The sequence below is a fragment of the Electrona antarctica genome, assembly GCF_951216825.1.
Source record: "Electrona antarctica genome assembly, chromosome: 1".
Classification (NCBI taxonomy): domain Eukaryota; kingdom Metazoa; phylum Chordata; class Actinopteri; order Myctophiformes; family Myctophidae; genus Electrona; species Electrona antarctica.
In genome coordinates this window covers 41839572-41859404 of record NC_136806.1, presented here as the reverse complement: position 1 = coordinate 41859404, position 19833 = coordinate 41839572, and the positions used below count along the sequence as shown (strand labels likewise).

General features: G+C 41.8%; 1 protein-coding gene across 1 annotated transcript; it reads left to right on the top strand.

Moving 5' to 3' along the window:
• Positions 1 to 4383: 4383 nt before the first annotated feature.
• Positions 4384 to 19247, top strand: dctn4 (dynactin 4). The gene is made up of 13 exons (XM_079504433.1): positions 4384 to 4595; positions 6257 to 6327; positions 7690 to 7868; positions 9128 to 9171; positions 9413 to 9520; positions 11037 to 11110; positions 11997 to 12109; positions 12519 to 12628; positions 12729 to 12802; positions 13165 to 13219; positions 14059 to 14166; positions 15679 to 15776; positions 16271 to 19247. Exons 1-13 carry the CDS (start codon positions 4461 to 4463, stop codon positions 16491 to 16493), a joined length of 1392 nt encoding a protein of 463 aa, XP_079360559.1. The 5' UTR covers positions 4384 to 4460; the 3' UTR covers positions 16494 to 19247.
• The last annotated feature ends 586 nt before the right edge of the window (positions 19248 to 19833 follow it).

Genomic DNA, 19833 nt, shown 5'->3' with positions numbered 1-19833 from the left:
CTTTTGTATATTGCCCTCCTTGAGATACATTGGTCTGGTGGTCTGTTTCAATATAATCCTTGAGAATTAAATCAAGGCATTTTAGGTCAGCAGATCTGCGATCACTTTTCAGCAGGTAGAAAAATGCAATTTCATGGCTTATACAGTATTGTATTCCAAGGACTAGATGGGCTATAATCCTTGAAATATAACACTCAGGAGTGAAACCAAGCCATTCTGATGCAGAAAATATCGTCCAGTGACCAGGTATACGGTCACTGGAAGGTTTTATTCCCTTTAAAGGTGTAAGAAAAATATGTCTAATTTGCCTATTCTTGTAATTGTATTGTGTTATTATGTTAGTCTTGAAAAGTCCAAAATGTGGAACGCCCTACCAACAGTCATTAAGACATGCGAATCCCTTGACTCCTCTCAAAGGGCACCTACGGACGGCTGCAATTCGAAACTGGCCCCCGAAAAATCTGAATCCCCCCCCCCCCCCACCCCTTTTTCCCCTCACTGTATATATGTTTCTTTTCCCTTTTTTACCTCCTTCATGATGAATTCCTGCTTTGTTCTTTGGCTAAGAGGCTGGGTACACAAGGACGTCGCGGGCTGTTCCCCGACTAAGTTTGTGAACGATACTGCGTCTACATTGCGGTTATGTTAATTATGTTTGCTGTACACACAAGACCGGTAAACTGCTCCGTTTTCAAGATAAAGATGCAGTACACATCTACAGCCTGTAGATGGCCACCAAAAAAAAGAAAAAGCTTATTCTAAAAGTAGGCTATATGAAAGTGTTGGTATTTCACACAGGTGTTGCCAAATAACTAATTATCTTGATCAGATGCGCATATGACATATCTAGGTCATATCAATTTAATGAGCAGAGCAGTGCTGCTTCTCTCTCTGAGTCTGCACACACTGACTGACCAGCTAAAGTGTATGCCTACTAAACCATAATATATGACAAACCTTGGATTAATTCTTCTGAAAACAGCAGCAAGCACAAAGTAAGTGTGAGAGAGAGAGAGAGAGAGAGAGTGTGAGAGAGAGAGAGAGAGAGAGAGAGAGCGTGCGCACCCCTTCTCTCGCTCAGATCATCATACACAGCTCACAACGAGGAGCGGCATGGTACATTGTGAATTTATGAGTTTGACTTTGGAGATTGAAATATATATATTCGCTGGTGCGCAACACCTCTGAATGTCAGATAATTGCTCGTTTAGATTGATTACACCTGCTGGCAGCACAGCACTAAACATTGCCTATTTTGCAGCATCTCTCTCTCTCTCTCTCTCTGAGACTGACACAGACGCGGTCAATAATATATAGCATAAATAATAGGCCAAATATAACACTTTCCCTCTATCTGTGATCAGCTCCTCACACACAACTCCTCTCTCGTGCATGCCTGCTCAATCTCAGCAACTGTTTGCGTGCGTGCGGGCTGCAGATCGGCTATTTTTGGAGAAGAGATTTATAGACATTATGTGCAAATATATCTGTGATACTTATATGTAAGTGGTTATGGTGAAATAAACCATTAACACTGGTTAGTGTAGGGACAGGTCCCCCAAGATTTCAAACTGGCCAAAGTAACCCCCTTGCACAAGAAAGGGAGTAAATTAGACCCCGGCAACTACCGCCCTATTTCTATTCTTAGTTCCATCTCGAAAGTGATGGAAAAAATAGTCTATGAACAGGTTGAAAAGTATCTTGCCACTAATAAATTATTGTACGAGTTCCAATCTGGCTTCAGAACATCCCACTCCACTGACACATGCCTTCTCTATTTGAGCGACCACATCAAACAAGAGGTGGACGCTGGCAAATACTGCGGCATGGTCATGCTGGACCTCCAAAAGGCTTTTGACACCGTGAACCACTCCATACTGGTTAACAAGCTAAAAGCAATTGGTTTCGATAGCACATCAGTGAGCTGGATGCAATCCTACCTGGAGGGGAGAGAACAGATGGTGGAAGTGAACGGAACACTGTCCCCCCCCTCCCAGTGAGCTGTGGCGTTCCACAAGGAAGCATACTAGGGCCTCTACTGTTCCTAATATATGTAAACGACATGACTTCAGCTTGTGACTGCAACTTGTTCCTGTTCGCAGATGACTCAGCACTGCTGGTCTCGGACAGGGACAAACTGCAGGTTGAAAATGCCCTCAGCTCTGAACTCGGTAGAATCTGCACCTGGCTCGCTGATAACAAACTATCTTTACACCTGGGAAAAACTGAATCCATTCTCTTTGGCTCTATTAGTAATCTCAGCAAGGCAAATGGCTTCATGGTTAGAGTGGGTGACAATGTTATCACACGTAAAGATGAAATTACCTACCTAGGTTCCATCCTGGAGGCTAATCTTTCCGGTGATAAAATGGCCACCAACGTAATCAAAAAAGTCAACCATAGAACAAGATTCCTCTACAGGATCTCCTCACTGGTCAACAAAAACACCTTGAAGACCTTAACAGGAGCCCTTGTACAGGGTTTCTTTGACTATGCATGCACCTCCTGGTACCACAGCACCTCAAAGGCCCTTAAAACCAGGCTCCAGACTTCCCAAAACAAACTGGTCAGGCTCCTACTTGATCTAGCCCCCCGAACCCACCTCACCCCTGCCCACTTCGACAGGCTGGAATGGCTTAGAGTCGACGACAGAGTACAGCATCTTGCAATGGGTCTGGTCCACAAGATTCGATACACCACCAAGATACCCATGTACCTGTCTAGATACTTCCTTAATGTTAACGAAGTCCACACCCACAACACCAGAGGGAGTGCAACGAACCATGTACAACCCAGATTCGGCACAAACAAGGGACTAAATTCTTTTCGCTCCTATGCCACCAAAATGTGGAACGCCCTACCAACTGTCATTAAGACATGCGAATCCCTTGACTCCTTCAAAACCGCTCTCAAAGGGCACCTACGGATGGCTGCAATTCGAAACTGGCCCCCGTAAAATCTGAATCCCCCCCCACCGCCCCCCCCCCCCTTTTTCCCCTCACTGTATATATTTCTTTTCCCTTTTTACCTCCTTTATGATGAATTCCTGTTCTGTCTATAGAAGTGTCTAGTTGTACGTCTCTAAATGTTTTGATGATTTGAACATGGTGGACCCTATTGGAAACAAGTGTAATGCTTAATTGGGTCGTCCACTCACAGTTAACAGCCTTTGTATTGAGTTTGTGATTGAAATGTACTGTAATTCTGCAAACTGTTAATAAATTCTTCAATCAATCAATCAAAAAAGTTTGGAGGGGGCGAGGGGACTATGACATCACCGTTTCAGCAAATTAGGCGGAATTTGCTATACACACGGAGACGAGAAAGTCGCGTCTCCAAACTTTCCCACTCTGGAAGGTAGTTTCAAAATTAGCCGTTAAAGTCCCCCAAAACTTTAACATAGCACGAGACGACAGTCACATTTATAATAATAACAACAATAATCTAAGTTCATTATGATTATGAACTTAGATTATTGTTGTTATTATGTTGTTATGATTATGACATAAACATAATCATAATATCAGATTGTTTTGATGGTGTTTCTCTGGATGATGTTAGGCCCAATCCCAATCCACTCCCTTGCTGACTCAATGAGCCCTCACTGACTTAGCTGCGCGTTCATGTGAAGTCTGTGAGGGCTTGAGGGATGTCCCATTTGAAATCGGTAAGTCAGTGAGGGCTCAGCCCCGCCCCTTTATGTGCCCTTTGCCAAAGTCAGCATCGATGCTGACTTTAGCTGACTTTGGCAAAGAAATTACCCACAGTTCATAGCGTTACCAGGGGAATGAGGGGGATCCTCCGAACGTCAATCATTTAAGTATGCAAATTAGTCATGTACCGCGGTTAGAATGTCAACAAACACAATAGTGCTTTCTCACTGTTCTCAAAGGGAGACGGAATGGAAGGATAGGGTATATATTTAATAACAATAATAATAATAAGGGAAACATGATGAGAAATGACTAATGAGCAAAGTAAAATAATATGGAAATGCAATTTATGATTAATATTATTATATATGAATATTACAACCCCTATCACACAGGAAAGTGTATTTATGAAACTAATAATAAAACGACATAAATAGACATGATAGTCATGCATGTAGGCACTGGCTGTGAATAAGGACAGGTTTTATAAAGTGATGCAAAGTGTCATGAATGGCGGACTCATCTTCAAAGTGCTGTCCCATTCCTTTCACAACAATTTGGAGCCCTTGCAGCCTCTCACCCTCAAGCACTTATACAGCTGACGTCACTAAAGTCAATGAGGGTTCAGGGCTCAGGGCTTGAGGGAGGCAATTGGGATTGGGCCTTAGTGTCGTTTCGCGGATACGGCCATCTTGGATGCTGTGGCTTCCGCTTGACACTTACGTCACCTACGCATCCTTGATTCCTTTAGTCTTTATCATTGAGCTATTTTTTGTGTTGGTTTGTTGGCTGCTCCGTTTAGCAGCGATGGCGTCCCTCCTGCAGCCGGACAAAGTTCTTTATCTGGTCCGTGGGGAGAAGCAGATCAGGGCGTCGTTGTCTCAGCTTTATTTCTGTCGCTACTGCAGTGAACTGCGATCACTAGAATGTGTTTCTCACGAGGTATGTGTTGGTCCTTCCCTACGTGAACTAGCTGTTATAGCGTTAGCTACACTGTTATTAGCTTGTTAGCCCAGTTAGCTATATGTTTGACAGATCAGTGGTTCTGGTTATCTGCGAAGAAACCCACAGAAACCATGATGTGGTCTAACTTCGTCTCGGTCATGTTGTTGTGCAACAGTCTTGTCAAGCTGACAAGCTTCATTTCACACCTGTACCTTCATTTGTAAACTGTCAGACATATAATGCTGGCTAACGGGCCGAATAATGACAGCGGCATTTCCACCACCTAGCTGGCTAACAGGGAGAGACCGTTAGTTATGAATATTATTTAAATGGAAGTTCTGTCACTAGAAACAAGCAGTGACCGCGACTGGTCTAATTTAACTGTTCAATGTCAGAATTACAAGTTGTTTCTGAACTCTCTCACTCACACACACACACACACACACACACACACACACACACACACACACACACACACCACACCCACTCACAGATATATATATATAAAAAAGAAGGAATGGTATATGGTGTATTGGTGTGTCAGCTGTTCTTCTGTAAACTGTGGTGGACAATGCTAACATGAATGTTAAATCAAGCTGCATTGTTCTTTGAAGACTTTCATTTGCCACACCCCTCTTCTTGTTTAAACCTAATGACCAGGAGCTGCAATCACTATTTGGCAATAGTAATAATGCATATTATGTTATGTTTTAGCTGCAATTTGCAATACTGCAAAAAAAAATTATAATGGGATTAATCTAGAGTTGCAATACCCTCCATTGACTCCATATTCATCCAATTTGCTTTTGCGATCTGCTTGTATTAAATTACGTTAAACTCACCAACATTGCAGCTCTATGCCAAACTTGAATTATCCTCTTTCAATTTGCCAAGCTTTTGTTTCATAAAAATCCACCATAGACATGTTATGAGCTACTTTCTGTCAAGAAATTCTCTGCAGGTGATTCTTTTTCTATTATGTGCAAATGCGAAACAGGTGGTACGCAGGGCCGTTCAGTGACTTTGAAGTGTTTCCAAACTCAAACACACAACGAATCACCTGCAGAGAATGTCTTGACAGAAAGTAGCTCATAACATATCTATGGTGGATTTTTATGAAACAAAAGCTTGGCAGATTGAAAGAGGATAATTCAAGCTTGACCTACAGCTGCATTGTTGGTGAGTTTAACGTTGTTTAATACAAGCAGATCGCAAAAGCAAATTGGATGAATGGGGAGTCAATGGAGGGTATTGCAACTCTAGATTCGTGTGTGTGTGTGTGTGTGTGTGTGTGTGTGTGTGTGTGTGTGTGTGTGTGTGTGTGTGTGTGTGTGTGTGTGTGTGTGTGTGTGTGTGTGTGTGTGTGTGTGCGTGTGCGCGTGTGCGTGCGTGCGCGCTATGCCTCATCTATAAATATTACATCATGCAAAATTATATTTGCATAAGTGAGTAAATTATCTAATAATCTGGTCATATTTTTGAATTAAATTGGGTTGTAACAGTCAATTTTTAGACGACGGAATGTTGGATTACGGTATCAGATTATAACTTGATGATACAATCTCACTGAAAGATGAGCGATATAACGTTAGGCTCTATTATAACCCAGTCCTCCTACTGGCTACTCTCTTTACGATGTCACTGTTTCTGTCGTTCAGGTGGACTCTCATTACTGTCCAAGTTGTCTGGAGAACATGCCTTCTGCAGAGGCAAAACTTAAGAAGAACAGGTGAGGCTGACTGACCTCCACTATCTCCGTCTCCTTCACACCAGACTGTTATACTGCAATGAAAACAAATCCTGCTGCGTATTGTCAAAGTGCGCTTCGTTTGGCAGGGGTGAAGGCTCATTCGAATTCTGGTGCGCATCAAACAAACGCATTCTAGTTTGCCAAAAAACAGGGGTTTCGCTTCGCTTCCAAGTGCACCGTACTTCGATTCACTGCAGGTGTGAATGCAATCCGCATCAAATAGTTGAAAATGTCAGGATATGTCACTCCGCCATTTAGTTGGGTTATTATTTCCCCAACTACATTCAGCCAAGTTAACTCATCCACCGCCACCAGGGGGCGCCAAAAGTCCCAGACCGCCACCATATATCTTTTATTTTATTTTATATATTTTTATTTTTTTCAAAACACGAAAAACACGTCCTTGGCGCTCCAGGACATCATGAAAAAGAAGTTAAATAAGTCCTTGGCGACCATTGAGTTAATACAACAACAGTAAAACACGCACGCATTAATTTCTCATGTACCGTCGGAGCTCCGCGGTAGGTAGAACATTTTTATAAGCCCTGTCAAAATATAGACATGAACAAAGTCAGTCGGGAATTCCACTCTTCAAAGTCGGCGCTCGTAGCCTCGTAAAGAAAGACCGTGACATCACTGAAATGCGACTACTTGTCTGTCTGCTGTCTCCTCTATGCTCTGGGTAACCCATTCAAGTGGTAAATTAAATGTGAAACACGTCCTCCTAAATGGGAAGATATGTTGACAAAGACACTCCTACATTAGGAAAGATATTTTCATGCAAATCAATATAGTCTTCAGTTCATTTCGTATTATTTTAAAAGTAGACTAACTGCAGTTGAATTTCAATTGGCTTCTATGGGCTGGCCTGCAGTACACCGTTCTAACTTACCAGAAGTGTGGCCGCTGTCTCTTTTGGGGGCGTGAAATTTGTAGTCCCCGTGTGTCGTTCCCAGCCTTACTCTTCTGCGAAGTGAAAAACCTGAGTGTATAGCCGGAAGTGTCGGGCCAGAACATCCGTCAGATGTATTTTCTCCCGGATACGATATTTTTCGACCAATCGCAACACTTTTTTCATTCACGGAGAATGTAAAGAGATTTGTAAAGCGTCAACGTCATTCCTTTGAGCTGCACCTCCGGCAAATTCCAGCACTTTCGTTGATACTCTAAGTCTACAGCATAGGTCTTGCCAAGCGTGTACATGTCTCTGAATGTGACATTAGATTTTGTTTTTATAGCATCTATTTATCATATTTGTATTTATTTATTTATCAGCCAGACCGTATGATCAACTCCAAAAGCCTTTATTCAGTTGGGTGTGTCATTGTCTCTGTGCTCCAGGTGCGCCAACTGTTTTGACTGCCCATGTTGTATGCACACTCTGTCCACTCGGGCCACCAATATCCCAGCTCCTCTGCCTGATGACCCCACCAAAACAGCCATGAAGAAGGCCTACTACCTGGCCTGTGGCTTCTGTCGCTGGACCTCCAGGGATGTTGGCATGGCTGATAAATCTGTTGGTGAGTGGGTGTTGAATTCTCCAATATTATAATGAGCGGTATAAAAATATATCTTTATAACTGTCAGGGTCAACAGTTAAAATAATTAATTTGGGTTCAAAATAAACCCATAACAGAACATAAATGTTGACTTGAATCCCACTACCAGAATCAGAATAGGGTCGACGTGGTGTCTGGTTGCTAGGGCTGAGCTTACCAACACTCCACTTGCCTCCACACTTCCACACTATTTTAAGTACTCTGCCAAGGTTCTAGGCGTATTATTCCACCCTCAAAGTCTTCACATATTGTACAGTTAATATAAAACAGATTATTCAGGCACATTTCAGCCACCTGAACCTTTTGCCCATTAGGACCACTCTAGGCAACGTCATCAAACAGCGATGCGTGAATGAGGTTTTGTCTATTGGTTGAAAGGCTTTGACTAGTCATAGAGGAACCATGTGGGTGTGTTGTGTGTCTCAATTTTCAAACACTGAATCTAAAATGGACAACTTTAGCTGCAGTGATTATCATACTGTATATTGATTCCATTTGTCTCAAACTCCTGGAGAGAGCCCCATTTTAACCTGAGTGAGACCCTTTGCCCTTAATCAACTCGAGGTTAAAATGTATTTTATGGCTTATATCGCTGTCATTTATTCATCAATATTTTAATCACTCCAGCCAGTGGCGGATGGTAAGTGCCAGAGAACCCTCATGCTCAGCGGGTACATACAGTTAAGAACAGATTCCCATCTGTCTTTTTTCCGATGGTTGTGGTATGCCTCGGAAGACACGTTGAACAGGCAGTCATCTTCTTGCCAAAGTTCCAGAAATCTGTCCTTCTGATGTCCAATTATGCAATTTCAACACCAACCAAAAAGATTTGCTACTTAGTTGCCACTGCTGTTGCTTTGTTTTTCTCTTGTCTGGCGCCAGTGAATGATATCATAACCCAGCGCCTCCCAGTCCCACAGAAAAAAGGAAAAGGTGGGGGGAATACTGATCGGAGCGGCCCGATCGTGCTGTGAGCGGCCCGAGCAGATCAGAGGGTTTACAATTGGATCTTTGAACAGTCACACTAGACGATTATTTATGCCCGAGAATTGCTTCCGATCGAGTCGTGGCCCCACCGCCCCTCCGATCGTCAAATATGCCTGATAATCGGGCACCTTTAAGCTGCAGTGTTTTAACCTGCAGTGTTTTAACCTGAGTGAGACCCTTTGCCTTTATGCAAGCTCAAGGTCATTTATACAATTCTATTTTATTCACTCCAGCCAGTGGCGGATGGCAAGAGCCAGAGAACCCTCATGCTCAGCGGGTAAGTTCTACCCTGAATCTACTTTCTCTCAAGATTTGTTAAAATGTCCCCTGATCGCAGGTTATGGCTAATTTATACACCATCATGCAATGGAGAATACATTTAGCTTTATGCACTGTAGGTCTGTGCATTAGACATGTAAATAAAAGCTGAGTAACATTTCTTGTGGTTGTTCATAGAACGGCACATGTCGACCCTGTGATAAGTGAACTCTGTGATGGTATTTTATTTTCCTCTGCAGATCAACAAGCTGATCGAGTATTACCAGCAGCTGGCCCAGCGAGAGCGTCAGGAGAGAGACAGGAAGAAGTTAGCCAGGAGGCGGCAGTGCATGCCTCTGGCGTTCTCGGTATATACAACACACCAGCGACATCATGCAGGATTACCGTACTCACCTTCCACTTTAACTCTCGTCACAGTGTTTACTTGAATTAACTGAGTGTGCATGGTGTCTTAACTCTACACTGATCTTGAAAAGTTTACTTCATATTAATGCAACAATATAACCGTGGTAGCAGAATCTTCTTTTGTCAATAATATCACCCATAATTGAGTTTACCTAGTAAGTTGAAATATTTGAGGGTTTAACTGCAGAAACGCTTTTATCATCTATTGTTGTTGAAAGACAAATAAGCCATCTAAAATGTAACTGAAACTTCAGAGAAACTGTGTATAGATTATTTCTTTGACTTCTATAATTTTGAAAGTCACATCCAAAATGAGTAACAGCAGATTCCCTCTGGCTTTTCTTAATGAAAGCACCATTCAGTGTAATCGTTTTTCAGAGACTGGCCAAGTACTGCTCAATTGTTTGTGTGTATACAATAACTTGTTCCCATTCCCAACCAGAAAACGGACACAAATTGTCTAGTAATAAATAAGCCTTTATGATGCTACATGACAATGAATTCAAGATGAACCATATGGGATATTTGTTTGAGCTTTTGCATGTTAAACTATTATGTGATATATAAATTATATCCATACACTTATAAAATCATCTTAGTGTTCTCTCAAGTAATCCTCCCTTTCTGTAATGTGCTAATTGAGAGGAACAGCCTTTTTTCTGTTGTTGGAGGACATTAATAATTTTATGGACTGGTTCTGGGAATATATGTTGAATGCTAAAATTCAACATTAATCATTAATGTCCTGCAAGTTTTCCCATCAGAGATTTCTGTTGCTGTTGCATGACACCTGTTGCCACTAATGCTTGATTGCTTTGGTTTCACCTGGATCTTTCTTCTCTCCTTTTTCTTTGGCTTGTGCACAATGATATTTTGGTTTTAACCCCTCCCCTTCCCCAGCAACACACTATTCATGTGGTGGTGAGTTATTTTGTTTTTTTCACAACTTGAACTTGGACAGTCAAATGGTGTACAGTAGTAGACTTGTCTTCGTCTCTCCCTCTGGTCCCTGTCTTAAGTTGTAACCAGATCACATGAATGTCTCCCAGTGTAAATGAGATTAGCCCACACAATAGGAGCCTTTATAGAGGTTAGACAGGGACGGGAGCAAGACACATTCTGTTGAGGTATGGCCGTTCAAAACATTTCAGTTAACGCTGAAACAGCCTTGTTGGTGCCTCAAGTGTCTTTGAGAAAGCACATCTCTACATCTAACCTCACAAAAGCTCCTAATTGTTGTCTCCTATAAGACAAGTAAATTATCTATTTGTTTGTCTTGGGTTTATTTCCTTAAATGTGCAGTGCCATTTGTTATTTATGTTGTGTAAAATACTGTTCCTTCTGATACCGGACACGGTGTTAAAAGTTGCATCTAGAACACTATTTTAGATTAAGAAATCTTGACGCTTTATTCAGTCCTCTTTAAAGTCAGTCACACGTTTCTTTTCTTTCACACAGGAAAAATATGGCCTTGGAACCAGACTCCAGAGGCAGAGACCTGGAGCACCTGTATCAAATCTGGCTGGTCTCTCGTGAGTATTAACGGAAAATAGACTGTTCCATAATATAGTGATTCAAGTCTTTTCTGTTTTGTCAGGTTCATGGGAACTTTAAAGCAAAAGCCACGCTGCCCTACAATTCACAAACTGTTATTACGATTCTTTCACCCATTCCTTTCTGTCCGTTAGTCTCTCTGTTATCAAAATAACTTAAAGGGCCACTTCACCCCTTTTGCAACCAGAGCTTATTTTACAGGACACAAGAAACACTTTCCTGGGGTTTTTGTGTGTAATATGTTTTTACTAATCCATTGTCAATAGGCCAGTTCCCAAGTCTTGAGTTACAGAGACAGTTTGGATAAATGAATTGACTTAATTAGGCTTGCGCAATGTACAGTTGGATCGATATTGTCCTTTTCTTTTTGCTGTTTGCGTGATCTGCGCAAAAGGACAGTTAAACCATTTTGGGCGGGAACCCCTTTTGGTGTTTTAAACATGTTATAATTTAGCTATTGAAAAATAGCAGATCTACAAGCTCATAGCGCGCCACTCGGTGGCGCGCTATGAGCTTGTAGGTCTGCTATTTTTGAAAAATCGTGAAAATATTTATTTCAGAAAACTGGAGGATTTAGAAGGATTTTTAAAAATTGAGGTCAGGCCTAAATGGGTCAAATGATAAGGGACAATATCGGTGGCACCCAAATGTAAATTCTGTGTTGGTCTGGCTTTTCCCTTACAACATTGTTCCATACAGTATGTCGGTGCGGTTTTCATCAACATAAGATCAGTGATGCACATTTTAGTGATTTTAGTGACACAGTGATTAGTATGTAATTATTCACATTCAAAGCAATTCATAAACCTAAAAATAAAACGTGTGCTTGCTTGATGGTAATGTACTGTACGTGTTGTCGGACAGACTTAAAGAAGGAGAGGACCAGAAGGAGATCAATATTGAACCAGCCCAAGCCCTCGATGAGGTGGAACCTCTACCTGAGGACTGCTACACTAGACCCATCAGCCTGCCGGAGGGTAAGATCTGCTCCACAAAACTACTGACCTGACATCAGTCACTAATGATTCATCCTTATGTTGGGCTGCACTTAAGACTTAAAAATTAAGGCTTGAATTAAAAGAATAATACAGCTTTGAGGCTCCGATACCTCTTTCCTGATGGCAACAATTATGGGGATGTGTGGGGTCTTTGATGACCCTCGGCACTCACATGTTGTCATATTTGTTGGGGGGGGGGGGGGGGGGTGTATGCCAGTCTATTTGTCAAATGTACCGTGTTGTGTGTGCAACAGTGGTGTCTGATTGAGTCTGGCGTATGCATGCCAGCGATGTGACACATTTGGTGAGGTTTGGCAGGTATTAAGATGTGTTAAGTGCATGTTGTGATTACTGTTAACTGTGCCTTTATGTTCTGTGGGGTTCATAGTGACCACGCTGCGCCAGCGGCTTCTGCAACCTGACTTCCAGCCTGCAGGAGAGTCTCAGCTCCACCCCAAACACAAACACCTCCTGATGAAACGCTCGCTGCGCTGCAGGGTCAGTACCCCTCATTATCATACAGCTTCATCATCATTCAATGTGTTACTTGAAACTGACATGTGGTGTTGTTGTTGTTGTTGTTGTTGTCTTCCTCTAGAAATGTGAGCACAATTTGAGCAAGCCAGAATTCAACCCTACTTCAATAAAATTCAAAATTCAGCTGGTGGCTGTGTAAGTATTAGTCACTAACTTCTGAAGGCGTAATAAGAAGTGGAAAGGGTAAAAGCAAGGACCTTTGGATCATGAATGCATGACTCAAGTAAATCACCAGAAATCTACAGTGTAGCTGCATTTGAATCAAAAACATTTTGTGCATTTTCCAAACATTCTACTGCCAAAAACGAAACATTTTGAGGGTAAAGTAGGACCCAGTCCCTCCCTCCCCTCAAAATATACAATTTTATTCAAGTTTGTATTCAAGAACAATCCTAGAGTCTCATATTTTGAATTAGTTCCACCTCTGCTTGTAGTTTGTGACACAGCCTTGTTTTAATGCAGTCAGAACATAATATTACTTTATTTTCCTTCCAAAGGAGTTATATTCCTGAAGTGAGGATTATGTCCATTCCAAATCTCCGCTACATGAAGGTGAGTGAATTAATAATTGTATAACTCGTACCTCAGCATTTTAATCTAACTCTTTTGTTGTTTTCTGGTTTTGTTTTGTAGACCTTATCTTACATGGGGGAATTCCAATTTAATTTCACCCAGCTGATGTTTTTTGTGGACCTTATAGTCATGCTGTAGGCCTAAATTCAGTTTCAGCTTTACCCTTCTCATGACCTCAGTTTTTTATTCATACATTTTCAACATTGTACAGCACTGCCTTTAAGGAAGTGTCATGGAATTTCAGAATCTAGAATTCTGTAAATTGATATATAGGCTACTGTAGTTATAGCAGTGACTGAGCCATGTGACAGCTGTGCAAGTGCACAAACACACATGCATGTCTGCAACTGGTAGCAGCCCTCATCAAGTCATCTTTCAGCCAATGTGCCCTTACCCTGAAATGAGTTTGACACGCTGTCTTGATGATCGAGACCTCTATTTTGTGTTTTCAAAGTGTTTTCACTCACTGCTGAAAATCATTTTTTTTTTAAAACAAGCAATGTTCGTGCATCACAAGGGGCATTAAAATGGCTGCATGCATTCCTTGCAGCCGTAATTGCCGCTTCCACTGCTTAAGTGATACAGTTAAGAAAAATCATTGATTTGTGCTGGTAGCCTGGTACATATTGCCAACCCACGCAGGTCAGGAGGCGCCTGGAGGCATTTGTTAAAAGTTAAAATATGAGCATGAAAAAAACCACTATGTGAACGTGAACCTTTGAGCCCTGTGTTGTCTGGTTTCGAGAGCTACTTAACCAGCCTGGAATTGGAAAAACATGTATTGCCTCTTCCCCATATGTACTTTGTTGTCTGTTTAGGAGAGCCAAGTGCTGCTGACCCTCACCAACCCAGTGGAGAACATCACCCATGTCACCCTGGTTGGCTGCGAGGAGGGAGATTCGGATGACGTCAACAGCACTGCTAAGGTACCGTAGAGCAGGTGTTCTCAAGGTGGGACATTTGTTCTCTTTATGGCTCGTACACACTGCCCGATATTTGCTCCGATTATGCTGTTGGGGAGCATTTTTCGCGCTCGCCGACAACTCCCGATCTGACGCAAGATGGGGCTTTGATTGCCGAGGTTTTGCTCGCTGTGTGAAAGGCTCTGCGAGAAGATATAGCGCCGATAAAAGAGCTCGCCGACGCCTTCCCGACCATTTCTGAATATCTAGCAGGTTTGATATTTGACTGTCGCCGACTGGACATCATACAGTATGAACTGGGTTGCGACCGCACACCGAGAAGACCTGTATTATAGCCAATGAGAGCACAGGACAGTTGTGCTCTCATTGTCTGTCGACTGTATCGATAGATGATCAGATGATAATATATAACCTTTATTCCTTGGGTAAATCCCTGTGTCATACGGGTGCAGTACTTTAGTTAGACTAGTCATTGGTCCGACAAACGACAACCCACCTCAAACCCTAACCATAACCGCAAGCACGGGAGCAGGCACTAGTCCGAGATGCGTCCGCATGTCGGACTAATGCTCCGTCGGATTTACATGCGGTCCCCGTGTCATACATATTGGTAGCCCAATGTTGCTGTTAAATAGTAGTGCGTGTGTGCATACGGAGAGAGACAGACAGTAGCCTAATTCTTTTTTTTTTTAATAAATCAAGATTTAACGTCCTGTCTCGCTATAGCACACGTAGGCTATGCCTATACGATATCGCAAACATTTCGCCCTGTGTAGCCTGGCTATTCCTGTGTGTGTGTGGCGCGCACGCAGAGAGAGAGAGGCATCCTGTGTCAGTCTCACGCTTCTATCACGGCATCCTGCAGCACGTGCGTGACATGTCGACAAAGGATCATGTGTGATCCTTTGTCGTAGTAAAAAATACTCCAAAGTGGCCATCAACAACACAGCGGAGGAGGAACGCGCCCGCACCGCACCACCACCGCCATTGGAATGCATTGGGCCTCAATTTCCCAGAACCCTTTGCATGCCAGTGTGACGCAAAGAAAATGCGGTGACGTCATCAGAACGCGTCGCCTATCCCACTCTGTCCGATGGAAACCGATGGAAGTCTTAAAACGTATTAAAAACGTGAATTAAACAATGAAAACAATGATAACTCGTGTAACTCGTTATTGGGAGAGAAGCTGTTCTACAATCAATTAACTTGTGTAACTCGTAAATGGGAGGGAAAGTGTTTAACTATGAGAGTGTACAAATGGAACAAGTGAAACCATAAGGGTCCATTTGGTTCAAACTATCAATTATTGATAGTTCCTCATTTCAGCACTAGGGTGTGCTGTGTGTGTGATGTACTGTAGGATCACTTCTAAATGATGGTAACACACACTTAATTTACAAGGTGGTTAAATATTTTCATTAGTGTCTTGTGCAGTGACAATGAATAATGAAGTAATTTGAAACATTGTATAAAGTGTGAATCCACTGAATGTTGTGTTTTACTTTGTATTTATAGGTGATGGTTCCCACTAAGGAGTTGGTCCTGGCAGGGAAGGATGCTGCAGCAGAATACGACGAGCTAGCTGAACCTCAAGACTTCCAGGATGACCCAGAGTAAGCGCACACACACACACACACACACACACACAGACGGACGGACATAAACATGCAGGTACACGTTATAACTGTCATTTAGCACATTTAGCTAATTCCTTACGATTTCCACTTGGTCTACAAGATTTTGTGTCTAATTGATTCAGTTCATCTTTGAGACAAATCTTATCTTTGAGATAAACCATAATATAAAAAAAAATACATCTTGAACTTGTAAGCATGAAAATACACATTCCTTTTAGGCCTTACATTTCTAGGTTCCCATTGATTAATTGATTAGTTTATTAGACAGAAATGTATAGCAACAGACTACAGTTAAACACTCAGTCCAAAAGGGATAGCACCACAAAAAGTCATTGCATTTTGTTTCCATTTAGGCCTTATACATTGTCCGCAGAAGAGCATGAGACCAAAACTTGCACAACTATTGTGAAGCGTCTTCAGTTTCCCAACATTCCCACTCACACTCATTTTGCATCTTCCTCCTCTTGCAGTGTTGTGGCCTTCAGAAAATCCAACAAGATCGGTTTCTTCATTAAGGTAATCCCCCAGAAGGAGGAGGACGCAGACGTTACTGTGTCGTTTAAGATCCGCCATGACTTCCGCAACCTGGCGGCTCCCGTAAGGCCCAACGAGGAGGGTGGCGGCAGTACTACGCCCGTAGCTATCTGGCTCACCCACAATGTGGAGCTGCATCTGGGGCCGCTGGCCCCCTGAGAACACTATGAGGAACAGTGTTACACACAGTGCTGAATCACTCCCAGAGTCTTAAGGCTGATTTATACATCATCACTTGAATTTTGAATTGTCGTGTGGCCCTTTTGACGATTGTCAAAGGGCAGTGCGATGAAGCATAAACTAGCCTTTAGGGTTTGGAATGAACGGTTCCACATTCCTTAAGTCTGATGTATAACAAAAATAGCACATGGTACAATCTGAAGTGTTGCGATGCGGCTCGTTGTATGAGCTTGTAGATCTGCTATTTTCGGCGAGCGACAACGGCACGCAATTAAGTATAAATTCAGCGTTGGAACTCTGCGTTTGATTGAAACAATACCAGGACTTTTGATTCTGCCTATCGATACAGATGAGCGCTGTTCAGATGCAATTACAGTTTATGTGGCCTAATGTACGATAGTTGTTCTCAAGTATCCTTGCATGGCATCACCAGTTACGACAGTCTAGCAGCTACAGGCTCCTGACAATACCACAGCTGACTCCAAATGTACTGTAACATGCTTCATGTAGGTCTTCAGCATGTTGTATTTTTAATACCATGCTCTTATCAGTCTTATCAGTTGCAATGCTTACTCCACACATGGCTCATCATGAAAATAAATAAAAAAGCAGTCCAAACAAGCAACCAAGAATACATGATCTTTGACCAAGTATAAACAGTGGGACATGAGTAAATTAAACCAGAATGACAGACAGTAAAATAATAATATAATTAATGAATTAATAATGTATGAAATGGGTAATCCAAGTACAAGAGATGGTCACAAGTTATCCTAATCCTAGTAATAATTTAATCGGAATGCTGTCACATATCACCCTCCATCAATTATATACACCTCAGGCAATCATTTATACAAAGAAGAAAAAATAAACTATAGCCCAATACATTATATTTAAATCTCCATACACACCATTATTCATGATGACGTGATGGACAATGTTCTAAGCCAGATGTGGATCTTTGGCAAACATCTTGTCGTGCAAGTTAAGCTTCCTTTCAATTACCCTACATGATTTACATCAGTCCAGCACCTTCCACGTAGATGTGTGTATGATAACCTGGCAGGCTGGAACACCCATCAACATGAAGTAAACCAATCACTTTGTGAAACTTCATCGTATATTTGCAATGTAGATGTGCTAAATTAATTTATTCCTACAGTGCATACCTTTTTATTAGAAGTCCAAGCAACAACAACTTCACTTGTTCCTCCTTGGGAGGTGTGAATTATTGACTTAAGCTGAAATAAGCAAGATAGAAAAATCACCTTGTTGAGTGCATATGTAGTTTTCAGGTTTATTAGAAAACATTGCATTACCGTATGAATTAAGATGCTTATTACAGGTTATAGAGGACTGCTCTAAAATATTATTTAAATAATAGTAACCGCTACGCACCTAGCAATAGAGCTATGTGATAGACACACACATCCCCCTCTGTCTCTGTAATACATTGTCAGGAGATCATGGACTCTTAAGATCAAATGGTAGAAGTATTACTTCTGGTAAAGCTTGTATGCTCTTGGGAGGAAGGCCATCTGGTGCCTTGTAGTGTGACTCAAGGTCCTTACACACCAGGTGCGTGTTCCCCATGAAAACTATTCATATACATAGTTGATGCCTTGTTCATACAGGTTGGTGTTATTTCCAGTGAATACATGTTCTTACCAATATGAACTGAACAGGTGAATTAATTAAGTGCAACACAAATGCCAGTGAGTACCCTCAAGTGACCTCCCATTTCTTAGTTTGTAGGAAGGGAGTATCCTGTAGCGGTGGCCTCCTCCTCGCCTCCAGGGTAGGGATTCGGAAAGGAATCAAATGTGATCCCTGTCTGATACCTCTTCTGTAGACTCTCCAAATATTGGGTTTCTTTTCTAAACTAGGGAGTAAACGGTACATTTTATGTCGTAACACTGGTTGTGGATGTTGAACTTAGGACTTTGCAGATGTCATTTAAACTACTTATTACTGCATTTGGTAAAGACTGGTTGGTTGAAAAGATGGTTAAGAAGACATTACAATACTATATGTATAGGTAATATTTGGACACTAAGGAAATTAAATTGTCTATTTTTAGATTTATGCAATTTCTTATATGAATTACATCACCATGCTAAGAATTGGTATGGAAAACTGAGAAAGTGCTGCATCGATAAGCAGAATCAGAATTGGTGACCCCCCGCCCCCCCCCCCCCCCCCCCACACACACACACACACACATACACTTACACTCACACTCCCTAACCCCCCTCCTGCTTCTTGCTTCTGTGTCTTTCGTCATCACCGTTCTCCGTTGATATAAAACTATTATCCGCATGCAGCAATTATCTTTATCACATACTACTAGTCAATGTCCTTTTACAGTTACTGATGGTGGGTGTACTGTATTCTACGGAGGGGGGGGTAGTCTCTTTAAACAGCATTGTTTTATTTCATTATCGTTTGATAAGTCACAGTAAGTTTTATTGGCAGTATAATGTCTGTACGGCGCTGTGTACATACATTAAGGGATGTACTATGTACCAGTTTACTGTATTTAGAACACCATCTATTCTAAATATACATCACCGGTTGTTTGAACAATCTATGAACCTCTCAGCGGGTTTCTGTAGCTCTCTGTGACCTTTTTGATCGCTAGTGTTTAACCTCTGGAAGTCTTTGGTTTGTAGGAAGACGGAGCCTTACAATACAGATAAAACCTGTGCTGGCTAATAAAATGTGCTACTGTAACAGATTTGTTGGTCCCCTTTTGTGTGTTGAACTGAATATAAAATATGAAAATACTATAAGTCTGTACATCTTGGATTTGCGCATATTGACATGATGTTCGGACATATCCAGGAGGACTGTTTTTGTCTTTCTCTTGTGATCGTTTACTCCACAGGGTGGCGCCACAGGCAAAGCAAATGTACTGTGTGGTGGGTAGTATTGCAGAGCTTGCATACTGGAGAATTCGAATAGGAAGAGGATATGCTGATATTGTTGTAGGTGTGATGATACAGTATCATGTTATACAAGCAACTAAAAGATGCATCTGACAATGTGAACATGTGTAGGGTGGCTTACAGAGCCAGCATAACGCCTCATTACTGTGTGTTCAGTGGCATTTCCCAAACGGACTAGACGGAAACCAGAGCCAGTCAGATGTGAATGTTTTGAGGAGAATCCAAGCAACGCTGAATGCTTGAATGATTTGCCTCATTAGGGTTGGACCTACTGTACAATACCTTGGCAACATCAATAACGGATCAAAGAGATAGTTCTAAAACGGATATACTTTTTCATGAACCATTTAAACCTCTCATTCCTTTTTTGG